We start from the raw sequence: 14,198 nt of genomic DNA on the forward strand, positions 1-14,198 counted from the left end.
TATATACTGGCACACACCCCTCTACCTTTGAACAGTATTTCAGGATTTGCATGACATTTCTTTAAAGCAAAAGATAGTAAACAAATAGAATAACCTTCTGCTTAACATAATATTCAATCTGCCATGTTAGATAATACTATTTTTCCTTTACAGCATTCAGTGTTTTTAGACCTACAAAACCAAGGCTCCACATTTCATTATCTTAATTTTGAGTAACCTTCTTCCCTTCTTATTTTCCCTTAAAAGACCAAACCATTCTAGATGTAGCAGCAACTGTTCTACCAGATTCTGGACTATTTATAAATATATTTAAATAGATCTGGGCTGTTGTGCCCAGCACAACTTTGACTCAGGCTGTTTGTTGCCACTGACTTACCGTGTTGATAAAGCTGATGAGCTGAGTGATTTTCTTCATCACAACATCTTCATCTGAACCCATATAGTCATACTGGGAAAGAATAAGATTCTCTCATTAGCCATTGCATCAGGCTCACTGAAGATGCTCTAAGCCAGAAGCCACCACATTTTCTGGGCCAGGATACACATTCCAATGTGCTGTGGCTGTCAGGCTCAGGATGGCTGCTGGTGCCACATCTAAAACAGAGCAAGCAAGAGCTGTTTGACAGTGGGACAGACTAGCTTGGGAGGTGGAAGAATCTCCTTTTCTGGGAAGTTTTTTAACAGAGGTTGGATTCTTTAGCTGTGGTTCCTGCATTACAGGGGGTTGGATTACATGACCTTTGAGGCCCTTTCTATGACGACAAAGGTGAGTAAGATTATGGACTTCTTCACGACCCTTCCCCTCTGCAGGGAGGTGGGATCCAAATGGTTTCCAGAGAGTGGTAGGGGATGTTTTATCCCATGTTGATGGTCTCTCAGCTGATTCCCTGGTGGCCCACTGGAATGCAGAGTTAACCAGGGCTATTGATTGTCTGGCTTCGAAGTGCCCTCTCTGATTGCACAGAATCCGGATAGCCCCTTGGTTTTCCCCGGAGCTGAGGGGGATGAAACAATCGCTGAGATGGCTAGAACGCTGGTGGCAGAAAACTCATTCTGAATCTGACCGGAAACAGGTTAGAGCTCGGGGGGCCACCAGGGGGCGCATTGGAAGATGGCCGACAATAACATCTCTCCGACCCACACGAGGTAATTAAGAGGCTGATATGGGAGTATGCAGCCTCCCTGGCCCCCCAAGGGAATGGGGGGCACTGCCTTGCCTGCTGTGTCCATAATTCACCCCCAGATTCGAAAGAAGGGGGTGAGGGCACTAGGCACAAAGCCCTCGGGTGGGTCGGCTCTCCCGGACGCTGTCTCTGATCGCGCACTGGTTTGCAACAGCTCGAAATATATAATTGGATAAGAAGCAAATGCACATATTTCAAGTGAAGATCGGGAGTAAAGACTGCTAATTAAAGGGATCTCTGTGATGTGGAGCGACGGGCTGGATTCAATAATAAATCAAGAAGAAGTCTCATCAAATGATCGGTATGTCGGAGTGAGACTGAAAAGGGGGGGGGACTTTTCTTTTTTTTTGTCTTAGGTGAGTACCCAATAACCCTCCCTCCTAAGAAAGAATAGTTGCAAATTACTGATTACAAGCAGGAGGATTAAGAACTGTGTGGAAATTAATTACTAATCAAAGATATGGCTTGTGGAACATCGAGAAAAGAAAGAAGGTTCTCTGTGACGCAGTTAGAAATAGAGGCTGTTATGGCAGATCTGTCCGCAGAAGGAGGGGGAGGAGGACTATGGCTCGTAACTATATTGGAATGTGAGTTCGGCATGGCAGGGCTCCCTGAAAAAAATTTATGAGAGCGGCAGGTCTGTGGAAAACAGAACAGACTGTGGGAATTGTTTTGTACGGAGTGTTGAAATGATGTCTGTTTATTTTGATATGGCACTTGGACGAACGTAAAAGCCACACAGGATAACAATGTTTGTTTTCAACCCGCTTGTGGAAACTATCAGAGATCACAAAGAAAGGAATATATGATAACAACAACAAGATGAGGAAAACAACAAAGAGAAGATTGAATAGAACTGGGACTATTATTTGGTCAGAACTATGTCATCAAAGCAGCAGCAAGAGAGATATTTGGATCCCGTTCGAAGCTTGAAATATGGGTACCCCCAACAAAAATTTTAAAATTTGGCTATGTAATTTGGAATTGATGTGATTTGGAATTAATGTGATTTGATTGGCCTGTTAATAAAAGTTATTTTCAAAAACACACACCAAACAAACAGGTTAGAGCTCAATGTTGAGCCTACCAAGTGGTGATAGTGACGGCGAAAAGGACCTTCTTCACCGCCTCTATTGCATCTGCAGAAAACAGCAGGAGGCGACTCCTTCAGGTGGTTCATAATCTAATGGAACCACTTTCACCATTGAGGCCCGGGAAGGGCCCCAAGATCTCCTGCAATGATTTTGCAAAGTTTTTTTTTTGCAGATAGTCGCTCAGATTCAGAAAGAGGTAGACTCTACCTTGGGAGCAGGGCCGGGGCGGGAGAGTGTTAAGAGTCCTGTCTAGTCAAGTTGCATGAGATCAATTCCAATCTGTTACCGCCGAGGATGTGGACAGGCTGCTTGGACAACTGAAACCGACCACATATCTCCTTGATCCCTGCCCTTCCTGGCTTATAAAAGCAAGCCAGGAAGGGCTGGGCGATGGGCTCCGCGGGGTGGTGAATGCTTTTCTGTAAGGGAGCCTTCCCAGATCCACTGAAAGAGGCGGTCATTAAACCGCTTCTTAAAAAACCATCTTTAGACCTGGCCAATATGGCCAACTATTGCCCAGTCTCAAATCTTCCATTCTTGGGTAAGGTGATTGAGCAAGGTGGTTGCTCAATAACTCCAGGCATGGTTGGGGGATGTGGACCATTTGGATCCCTTCCAGTCGAGATTCAGGCCTCATCATGGGACTGAAACTGCCTTGGTCACACTGGTTGATGATCTCCGGTGGGCTAGGGACAAAGGTGAAAGCTGTTTCCTTCTGCTGGATCTCTCAGCAGCCTTTGAAAACATCAACCATAACATCCTTCTGGACAGTCTTGAGGGACTGGGAGCTGGGGGCACTGTTATACAGTGGTTCCACTCCTTCCTCCTGGGCTGTGTTCAGAAAGTGGTATTGGGGGATGAGTATTCAGACCCCTGGGCTCTCAGTTGTGGGGTGCCTCAGGGTTCTCCCCCATGCTTTTTAATATCTATATGAAGCTGTTGCGAGAGATCATCAGGGGGTTTGGGCTGGGTGTTCATCAGTATGCGGATGATACCCAGCTCTACCTCTCCTTTAAATCAGAACCGGTGAAGGTGGTTAAGGTTCTGTGTGAGTGCCTAGAGGCGGTTGGAGGATGGATGGTGGCTAACAGATTGATGTTGAATCCTGACAAGACAGAAGTACAGTGGTACCTCGGGTTAACTACTTAATTCGTTCCGGAGGTCCGTTCTTAACCTGAAACTGTTCTTAACCTTAACTTTAGCTAATGGTGCCTCCTGCTGCTGCCGACCTGCCAGAGCACAATTTCTGTTCTCATTCTGAAGCAAAGTTCTTAACCTGAAGCACTATTTCTGGGTTAGCGGAGTCTGTAACCCGAAGCGTATGTAACCACTGTACTGTTCTTGGGGGACAGGGGGCAGGCGGGTGTGGAGGACTCCCTGGTCCTGAATGGGGTGACTGTGCTTCTGAAGGACCAGGTGAGCAGCCTGGGAGTCATTTTGGAAATCCAGCCGGATGGGCGTGGTATAAATAGTAGTAGTAATTATTATTATTATTATTATTATTATTATTATTATTATTATTATTAATGTGTGGAGAAAGTGGGCAGAGAGCTTTTCCTCCTACTCTCATTATCCTAGAACTCAAGATGTTTCTCCTCCACTGCCAGACATAGGAGGCTGGGAATTGCCCACGTTTTGTCACACTAAAATCCTGCTTGAAGGCTTCCCATGGGCATCTCATTGGCCACCATGGGAACAGGATGCTGGACCCAATGAGTCTTCTCTTCTTATGTTTGTATATGAAGAAAGAACATACTTCTGAAAACCTTGTAATGAAAGCTTGAAGTGATGTACATAGTGGGGGGGGGGGGGGCAACAGGGAGTTCTTCAAATAAACCTACCAATCCCTTGGCCACAACTATGTGCATTTCCACATATCTCGTGGTGCTGAAGTTAACCTATTGTAATTCAAGAAAGAACATACCATTACTGCACTCATACTAACATCATGAAAAATTCACAGGTAGAACTCTAAATGCTGCTGAATCAGAATTCAAAATGTAGGTGACGTATCTGGCAGATTGGGGTTGCATCAAAGCCTGGAGAAATGTGGGGTGGGTTCCCAGGCACTGGTCATACTGGCTGGGGCCAGTAGGAACTGTAGTCCAACATTTGGTGAGGGAGCACAGCTTTCTCATGGCTCAGCTAGGAAGGCCAATAGCCTGATTCTCTATTCTCAACATGTGCATTACTGTTTAAACTGGTATCATAGTATTTTAAATGTATGGTGTGAATGTGGCCTAAGACAAGGATGGGGAATGTTTTTCAAACCGAGGCCACATTCCTTTCTATGCAACCTGCCAGAGCCGGACACATAATTAAGCCAAGGGCCCATTAAGCAGCCAGGCAACCAGCTCCTCCAGCAAGGCAGAGCCAACTGCACTTGGGCCAGCTTTCATAAGGTTTTAGTTGGCTCCACCTCTCTGCAGAGACAACATCTGTTGCTTCAGCAAGGCCCTTTGGAGCTGTTTTTCACTGGACTCTGCCGGCTTCCTTAGATGTGGACAGCATTTTCACCTTTTTATTTCTTGATTTTGGAGTCTCCCTTTAAGGTTGCAATCCTGTTCACACTAATCTCAGTCAAAACAGTGGTACCTACTTCTGATGAAACATGCACAGAATTAGGCTGCAGAGGTGAGCATCACACACAGCTTGCTGGAGACACTAAGCTATGAAGCTGCTGCTCAGAGAGCCAGCAGGGCATCATAACCGTCAGTGTGAAAGCTGAGAAGAAGAAAAGCAGTGTTCTGCCAGAGAGTATATGCTTTCTAGGTGGTCAGAAAAGGAACAGCTCTATTGACGGGGGTGGCGGCAAAGTTTTGCTCCTGGAAATCAAGCAACAGGCTTGTGGGACCTGCAGTTGCTTTTAGGGTGCTACTTAAGGCCCATATTGCTTTCTCTGTTGACTGTGGGCTCACCTCTGTTCTGCATCCACATGTATATGGACAAACATTTACAAGCACTGAAGTCTTGGGGCGGGCACAGTTCTCATCGAAAGAAAGCTGGCCTTGAAAAGGCTTCTCCCAGGAACTCCTACTGCTTAGGGGAGGGGGAGGGGGGAGGGGGGAGGGGGGAGGGAAGGAGCATGTATAGGTGCACGTATTACTATTTTGTTTTGGATCTATACACACAATTTTCTTTAAAGAAAAAAAAAGCACTCACTGGTATTCCTGATTCTACCCTTGGCGTTATTCCTGAACTCCATCTAATGGAATAATTCTGTTCAGAAAGTGGACGCTCTGCATCTTCATATTCAATCTGATAAACAAGATGCTGAAATCCAGAAGCAGATTCAACTGGCTCAATTCCGTAGCTGCTGTTCTCAAACTGCAACAGCCCACTGGTAGGAGGAGATAAGGTGGAAAAGAAGCCCCCCCACCCCAAAAAAATGTTGATGGTGCAAACCGTGACTTGGTAGCCAAAAGCTAAATTCCCATTTCAGTCCAATGCAATGCTTCAGCTGGTGGGCAGGGAGTTCAATCCTACTTTCTGCAGGGACTGGCTGTGTGAGCAGCCAATGCAACTGTGTTTCTACATATGACCTACCACATATGGCATCAGCGTGGAGCACATAGGCATGGTTCATGGGGAAAGGCGTTTAGGCCAAACAGTAAGACCTAGTGGGCCAAATCTGGTACACAGTCTGGGGTTAGCCCATCCCTAATATAGGAGAAGCTGACATGGGATGGAAATAATCCCATTTGAAAGAAAACTGAAAAAGACAGCCTTTTCCCTGAGTACTAAACAAAAACCACAGAGCCCAGGGCTTGCCAATCAGAAGGTTGGCAGTTCAAATCCCTGCGACAGGGTGAGCTCCCGTTGTTCAGTCCCAGCTCCTGCCCACCTAGCAGTTCGAAAGCATGTAAAAGTGCAAGTAGATAAATAGGTACCGCTCCGGCAGGAAGGTAAACAGTGTTTCCGTTCGCTGCCCTGGTTTCACCAGAAGCAGCTTAGTCATGCTGGCCACATGACCCGGAAGCTGTCCACAGACAAAACGCCAGCTCCCTCTGCCAGTAAAGTGAGATGAGCACCGCAACCCCAGAGTTGTTTGCAACTGGACTTAACGGTCAGGGTTCCCTTTACCTTTACTGACTAGAACACCCGACTATTCTGTTGTATCAGGTGTGCATGTTATGGCAATCCATATAAAATGAACAGATCCTCAGTGTGTGTTCAGAGGAGCTATTTGGGAAATGTATACTTGAGACTGCATGTAACTGGTGAGTAGAAAATGTTGATATATGTTAGTTAAATGTCATTTATAAAAGGGAGTTCAATTTATACCTTGACTTTTACCATGTGTGTGTTCGTGAGGAGGCTGATTCATCCATGCCTAGTTATACTTTGCCACTCTGGCTTATTAAGCAGGATGTCAAATTTCAGTGGGGTTATCCTTGCTCAAAGCCCTGGAGTGCTCTGCAGGCAGCTGAACTTGGGACTGAGGAACAAAGGGTTCTGTTCAAGAATAACACATAGGTCTCACCTAAGCCCAAGGCAGGTGCTGAGCATCACAATGGAATCAGTATAGCCTTCAATGTAGCCTTGATAGTAGCAATTGCGCTAGAAAGAGTAATCAGAACACTTTACCTACTACCAGGGGGCAACTCAAAAGTGAAATACATACACTGCTATATGAAATCCAATCCTAGAGCACACAATTCAAATGAGAGGTTAACAGGCTAAATTTGGGGTTGCTACCTAAAACCAAACTATGCAGTTACTCACCTTTCCTCTTGGGCTGACCAACTGCAGTTTCCCTTCTGGTCACAGTCAGGGTTGATGCTCATGTGGACAGTCCACTGAAAGCTGCTCTAGCAGCACCACAGAGAGTGGAGTATCTAGGCTTGTTTACAAAAGCCCTCAGGTTGAGTTTCCTGGTGCCATGTACCCACAAAGAACTGATTCCCCACTAGCTAAGGTTTCTGGATATGTGCCTGCTCCATCAAGTGGGAAAAGTGTGTGGGGAAAGTGGAATGCAAAAGCAGTGGGTGAGAAAGGGTGAAGTGTCAGAAATAAAAAAATTCAGAGAAATGTGTGTGTATGTGTGGAGGGGGGTACTTCTAGAGGAAGAGGTAAACTATGAACTATGAAGAACGACTGAAATAGGTGCAATGTTTTTTGTTTTTTTTTACCACACCTAAATTTATTTTTACTGCTTCAACATTTGGTATATTTGTGGAATTTAAGCACCTCAGTTTTCTACAAGCAAAACTGTGACTAGAACCATTTGTATTTCACTCCCTTCTGTGGGTATTGGCTAGAGCTCAGTTTTTACTTGAACTTGCAGATTTTTCCTCGAGTCTTTGGTATAACAAGGCTATTCTAGTATCCCATCTCCTTCAGACCTTTTTATAACACAGCAAAGTAATGCAGTAAGCTGCAAGTTTCCCTGTCTGCAGCAGGGGCCCAATGCCACAGTCATGTTGAGGATAGAAGACAAAACCTCAGAAAGGAAGGGGTCATGTCAAAAGGAGAGTTGAAGCAGGGCATTTGCAGTTAGTACCCCCAAACTAGACACAGATGCAGCTATCCATTGCTTCTCCACTGCATATTGCCTAACCATGGATGCACTGGAACCCGCATATGAATTTGTGCGATGGGCCAATCCTCTGCTGCTGCTGGTGGTGGTGAAACAAGGTGCACATGTGGCACCAGCGGCCTAACACCCCCCACCAGTGCAGGAGCAGGCCAAAGGTGTTGAGCTTTGTTTAGGGCAACCAGCCGCCAATTTCAGGTGCCACCCTGCAGCATCTGAAATGACCAACAACTGCCGTGATCCTTCCCACCCCCGGCTACGCTAATGTGTGGCACACTCAGTGTAAGGATGTCTGTTTTTGTTTGATGCGTGCTTCGAAAATTCCCTGCCTTCTTAATTATTATCAACATATATATTTCAACTAATCAGTTAAAACTACTATAGTTAATCTATTTTTAAAAATTGGTTGGCAGGTCTAATGTAGCTCGAACAATAGCCACTCAAAGAGAAACCTGTTTCCTACACCTGAGAGAATCTTACCTGAATGGGAGGAACAAAAGACACTGCTGACCCTCCATGGCTATACGTATAAACTCTGAAATCATTGGTTAAAAAGGATCTAAAAACAAAGCATAAAAAATACACAAAGGTGGCACAGAAAAGAGGGAAGGAGGGAGAAATGGTCCAGAAAGTTACAATAGTGCCTGCTGTCATATCCTGACATGTGACAGTGACTCAGAGCAGTATCCAACTAATGCGTACCATCAGCGCAAGGAGTTCCATGATGTGCACATGGAGCCCACAAGGCCTTTTTGGGTGGCGGCTCTTGGCAACATTTAAGAAAAGGCATCTTAGCCTCCCAAAGTGCTTCTGCATGGCTGGAATGTGTTATGGAACTGTTATCATACCTCTTGCTTGCCTGGATGAAGGTGGTGGGGCGGGGGCAGGTGTATAAACCTTTGAATTTTGCATGGCTGGCACGTCTGCCACACAAGGGTGCACCCATTATTTGTCGCTGGACCTGCCACCCCCACCCCACTGGCATGCAGCTCCAGAAAAGCTGCCCTCTAGGGAATGAGGTCCTAGGGCCTTTATAAGGGGTGCCCCTCCCCTTCTGTTACAATATTTTACCTTCTCAGCAATTCCGTGCACTGGCTGGCAGAGGTACCTTTGTGGGCACATTTTAAATGCAAGGTTTTCCCAGGAGGCTACAAAGGAGCCAACTCCTAGGGGCCAAGGTCCCACAAGTTGATAGGCATTGTCATTCAAATGGTCTGTGTGTGCTGCATCGTGTGATCAATTATTCAGGGAAGGGCTTACCTGCACCCCATATTTTATTCAAATTGGCAGCCTAGGAGGCTATTAAGATTCACTTCTGAAAGTAAGCTTGTTTTCTTTACAGAGGAGAGCTGAGTGCTTTGTCCCCTCTCTTCCTCAGAAAAGCTTTCCAGGAAGTCTTTCTAGACACTACCAGGATTTATTAAACAAGATTGCAATGTCTTATAGAATGGGGGGCAAATCCCAGTTATTTATTCTACTCACTGTTGCTTCAGATGAATGATATATGGCTTTCCATTTATATCAATATCAAAGGTCATCCTTTCCTGCAATAGCCAAAGGGTTAATCATGCTATAGTTTTTATTTTGTTTACACATTAAACTCCAGCCTATGCAAAGAATTTGTGCACACTCCACATGGTACAGATGGTAAAAAGTAGTACAGATGAAGAACAGATTTTAACAAATGGCTTGCGGCCACTGCAAGCCAGAGTCATTTCAATCATGAAGCTCAGTATAGAAATTTAAATTAATAATAGTAATAATGGCTTTAGCTGGAAGTGGGATTAGAACAGTGGTTCCCATGCAGCGCTCTACAATGCTACAAATGGGATCCACAGCAAAATGTTGCAGCATATGTCCACCCCCTAAGAGGAGTGCTCCTGTTCCTGTCTCTAGGCTACCTGCAAGAGGAACCTTGTTCACATTAGTGGGGGAACTTTTTTCTTGCCCTCCCCCGCTTCCCCAGACAGAAGCATTTATCTTTATGGGATGATGTGGGAGTTGGCTTAGTTCTGCACAATGTGGCAGTAAAAAGGACCAGGATGGGGCAAAGTTCTACAGGTTTGCGCAGTCTCAGTAAGCCATAGCTTCACTAATTGCCTCGTGCAAACCAACTTGTCTGCTGCTGCTCACATTAACAATGTTGGTTTTAAAAGTTAGCATTTAAAAAAAAAAAAAAACTTTTAATTTAGGGCTGCCATACATCCAAAATTTCCCAGACATTACCAAGATTTCAAAGGCGAAATTGCCATCCAGGGGGAATTTCCGAAAGGTGGTGCTTTGTCCTGGATCTTAGGCAGGTCAAATGAAAAATCATGGTCAACAGTTTTGGGGTCAACAACTTTCGGGATGTCCCGGTTTTTCCTTTTTGAAATATGGCAACCCTAAAAGTAAACAGCCTTGACAGGGCAGTCTGCAATGAAAGGTCAGGTAGAACACAATACCGTATTTCCAGTGACGTAAGATGGGATCCTCTGAGGAACAGTCACTTGGAGGAATGTTCGCTGAGACCCTAGACAGAAGAGACCCTTCTATAGCCATTTATCCGTGAATACAGTGCATTTAGATAAGCTCTGGGTGGGCACTACAGGGAAATCATTTTGCAAGAATTTTCAGCCCCCTCAACCAATTACCGTTTTTCAGCATATATGGCATGGAGCCATGACAGCTAAGGGGGCAGATTTGAATGTATGTCCGTCCGTCCGTATGTATGTAACTACACATTTGCAGTGCAGCTGTGCCTTTTTCAAGGGCAGGAGTTTAGGGGCCAAGGAAGGCGGCCTTGGTGGCCCTCAGCCTCATTCTGCAGCAAAGAGGCGCCGCCCCGGAGCAGCTTCTTCCGGGGCTGCGGCGCTCGTCAGGCCTGGCCCGGGGAGCAGAGCAGGAGAGCGGGCAGCAGCGCGGCCCCCGCAGCGCTTCCCGGCCCTCTCGCCCCCTCCCGGGCTCCGCGGGACGGGCAATGCGCACGGATGGCGCCTCGATACCGAGAAAGACGGCGGCGGCCCCTCCGGGGAGCCAGGAAGAAAGGCCAGCGGCGGAGCGGGGCCCCCGCGGGCGCAGCCGGCTCACCCAGCGCCGAAAGCAGGCACGCGCTGCGCAGCGCCAGCAGCAGCAGGCCAAGCACCGCCATGGCGCCCCTCGCTCGCCCCGCAGCCGCCGGCGACCGGTAACGGGCGCCGAGGAACTCGAAGGCGGGGCCGGGAGAAGGGCGCGCCGGCGCCGCCGCGGGCCAACGGCTGCCGGGCGGGGCGGGGAGGCGCGAGGGGCCACGTTGCGGGCTGCCCGGGCCGGGGCGCCGGGGCTGGGCGAGGCAGAGCTGCCGCAGGCGGGCGGGTGGGGCGCGGCCAAAGGGGCTCGGCTCTCGCCAACGCGCCCCCTTCCTGCTGCTTTTGCGGATTGGGCAAGAACCGCTCATCCTGAGCCGGCGTTTGGATTCATCAAAATGTCTATAAACAAGTTTCAAAAAGCCATGATTTCTAATATATGAGCGTGGTGCAGTCTCCCAGTTGGTAGAGCATGAGGCTCTTAATCTCAGGGTCGTGGGCTTAAGCCCCACATTGGGCTATAGCTGTCAAGTGTCCCTTATTTGAAGGGACAGTCCCTTATCCCAGCGCCGTGTCCGGCTGCTGTCCCTTATTGATGATGTCCCTTAAATTTCCCGGGTTTCCAAGGAAGCAGCTTCTCTCCCTCCCTTCCTGCTGGCCAGTTGAACCCCTGGTTACAAAGTTGGCTGGACAGTGTTCTCGAAGCTACCCAGCATGAGTTTGACCAGGAGGACAGGAAGAGTGGAGTGCCTGGGACAGGTGAGGCTGCAGGTCCCTTATTTTCAAGGCTGCTGGTCCCTTATTTTCAAATCTGTAAGTTGACAGCTATGCATTGGGAAAGATTCCTGTATTGCAGGGGATGGACTAGAAGAGCCTTGTGGTCCCTTCCAACTCTGTAATTCTGATTGTATGTATATATGAGCATGGGAAATGAGGGGCAGATGGAGCCCAACAACCTGGGAGGATATGTAGGAGAAGGAAAACTGATCTGAAATCTCTGCTGCCTTGCAAGTCAACATGGGGAAGAGAATGCTCAGGAGAAACCCCACACAAATCTCTGAAACAGATGGCACCTTGTACACCTCCGTCTGGCAACTCCTGCAGCCAGGATGATGCTTTCCTTTGGACCCCATCAGCGAGGCCAAGAGGGGGACCCTGCCATCTGGGCAGCCAGGGACCTCCAGACACACTGCCCAGGCTTGTGCCTTGGAGTGGTCACTTTGGTGCTGCCAGCGCAGCTGTTTGACTTGTAGTTTCCACAGACATCAGGCTGGTGGCTGTGGGTAACGGGAGGCCTGACTAGAGGGAACCCAGAATGGGGAACCTCAGGCTCCAGGTCACATGTAGCCTTCTAGATCTGAGAGTCTTCCCAGGCCACACCCCACACCAGCCCTGCTTTGCCACCCTTTGTGGCACCCTTTGTGCCACCCTTTGTGTGTGTTTGCGCCAGGCTTCAATGTGTCCTCAAACCCAAATTACCAGGACAGGTACAAGAAAAGAGGAGCTGCCCTCAGTAAATTAGGTTGGATAGGACATAAGATTTGCACTGCCATCCTGCTCCTCCCCGAGAATCACCTAGTTTAGCAGTAGTGTGCAAGGCAACAAAATTTCATTCACAAACAAAAATTCATGTAAAGCTGGAAGAAGGGGACAAAGTAATTGTTTCATTTCTACTTCCCACACAGCTGGTAAGCCTAAGAGCTGGCGGGTGGGGGGGGGGGCTTTAGCTGTGAAGAATGCTTGGATGTGTGCCTAAGAATACAAGCATTGCTTTTGCTTTTAGGTAGAGCTTTGATGGGTAATTGGAAGTACTTGCAGCAAAGCAAACCTTTCCCTTGTCACTGTAATCTGCATGGTTAGGGAGAGCTTCATTTCTTAATATGTGCCATGAAAGAAAGCTGAGGGAGCAAATAGGATAGTAGCAAATAGCCAGGGAGCAAGAGGCAAAAGTGCCTGTTACCCCCTTGCTCCCTCTGGCAGAAATCCCTGGCAGAAATGGCATCTATTCCCTCAAAGAGAGATTAGCTCACTGCTGGTTTTCGTTGCTTGGAGATGAAGAGGCAATAAAAGCAAGGAGGAAGGCAAAGAGGCTCTTGGAACAAGCAGTAAGCCCCTATTGGGGTGTAGACCGCAGCATGTGTCTGCCGATGCCAACCCATAATGAAGCCCCTGCATGCTGTATACAAATGCAAAGAAGGACCTGGAGAACCATTCACAGAATACTTTTCACCTGTATAAGCAAGCAGTAATTTATTAAACAGCTACAAGTCACATAAACAGCAGGAGCCTGACCCAGGTCTGGTCACATCGTGTCTTCTTGGTTGCTCAAGCTACTCACATCCCAGGGGCAGCAGGAGGGAGAGAGGAGAGAGGAGAGAAGACATGATGGAGCAATACAATAAGGAGAATCAACAAAATTTAGCACCACCCAGAAAGATGGAGAAGAGATTGGAAAAACAACCTTCTCCCATAGAAGCCTCTCCACTCCCTGCACAATCTTTGAAATTTCTGTACCATGGGCTCCTAAGGCAAACCACAAACTGGCATCTCCTGCCTGTCAGGGAGGAAGGTCTGAGTTCACTTCATGTACATCAGAACCGGGAGGAATAAAGCTGTGCATTGGGAAAAAGAGTCGGAGGAAACCTGTTTGCCAAGAGGCTGCTGGGAAACACAGATCTGGCCTCCAAGGAGTGGTGTCACTGCCCCCACAGCAGCAGCAGGGGGTGATGTGTACCTTGGAGGCCAGATCTGCTGTCCCCATGAATCCTGCTGCCTGAGGCAGTCACTTTACCTTGCCTCTTGGGTGGACTGGCCCTACTTTGTACCTTACCTATAAGAGGCAAGATCTAGTTTTGTGGGGCTTTGCCTGGAAGTGCTGCTGCTGTTATGAAACAGTTCCCCAAGCAATGCCTGTCACTGCTTTGTTCAGCCTTCACCAAGGTGGTGCCCACCAGATGTTTCAGACCACAACTCCCTTTAGTCTGGCATCAAACAGCCATGCTCACTAAGGCCAACAGGAGCTGCACTCCATAACATCTGGAGGGCACCACACTGGTGAAGGCTGGCAGAGTTTTAGGTGTGCCATTTAACATTGTTGAATTGATGAAACCATGTGAATTGAGAAAACAGTATCTAAACAATTAGAATGAATACTATCATATATATATACAGTTAAAATTGAGTAATGATGATTAATAATATACAGTGGTACCTTGGTTCTCAAACTTAATCTGCTCTGGAAGTCTGTTCCAAAACCAAAGCATTCCAAAACCAGGACACACTTTCCCATAGAAAGTAATGCAAAGTGGATTACCGTATTTTTCGCTCTATAGGACGCACC

The 14,198-nt window shown here is 47.4% G+C and overlaps 2 protein-coding genes across 8 annotated transcripts in view; both read right to left on the reverse strand.

Annotated features, from left to right (window-relative positions):
* LOC309331595 (disintegrin and metalloproteinase domain-containing protein 2-like) overlaps positions 1-11,506 on the reverse strand; it is a 58,115-nt gene extending 46,609 nt beyond the window's left edge. Inside the window, exons 1-8 of one of the 3 annotated variants that reach the window (XM_081843879.1) lie at positions 10,884-11,506; positions 10,259-10,326; positions 9,297-9,358; positions 8,295-8,373; positions 6,762-6,838; positions 5,441-5,618; positions 4,120-4,176; positions 377-448 (exon numbers count right to left, since the gene is read on the reverse strand). In XM_081843879.1, coding sequence (XP_081700005.1) covers positions 377-448; positions 4,120-4,176; positions 5,441-5,618; positions 6,762-6,838; positions 8,295-8,373; positions 9,297-9,358; positions 10,259-10,326; positions 10,884-11,229 — 939 coding nt within the window. In that variant the 5' untranslated portion in view covers positions 11,230-11,506. Of the gene's footprint in view, positions 1-376; positions 449-4,119; positions 4,177-5,440; positions 5,619-6,761; positions 6,839-8,294; positions 8,374-9,296; positions 9,359-10,258; positions 10,327-10,447; positions 10,624-10,883 lie in introns of those variants that run through there. The other 2 variants (XM_081843877.1, XM_081843878.1) reach the window with 2 other exon arrangements.
* A 1,572-nt stretch (positions 11,507-13,078) lies between these two features.
* The window catches only part of LOC309331599 (disintegrin and metalloproteinase domain-containing protein 2-like), a 94,531-nt gene continuing 93,411 nt past the window's right edge, over positions 13,079-14,198 (reverse strand). For all 5 annotated transcript variants that reach the window (XM_081843902.1, XM_081843899.1, XM_081843900.1 and 2 more), the window contains one exon: positions 13,079-13,188. In XM_081843902.1, the coding sequence (XP_081700028.1) occupies positions 13,161-13,188 (28 nt within the window). In that variant the 3' untranslated portion in view covers positions 13,079-13,160. The remainder of the gene's footprint in view (positions 13,189-14,198) is intronic.

This window comes from Podarcis erhardii (assembly GCF_964252035.2).
Source record: "Podarcis erhardii genome assembly, chromosome: 16".
NCBI lineage: Eukaryota > Metazoa > Chordata > Lepidosauria > Squamata > Lacertidae > Podarcis > Podarcis erhardii.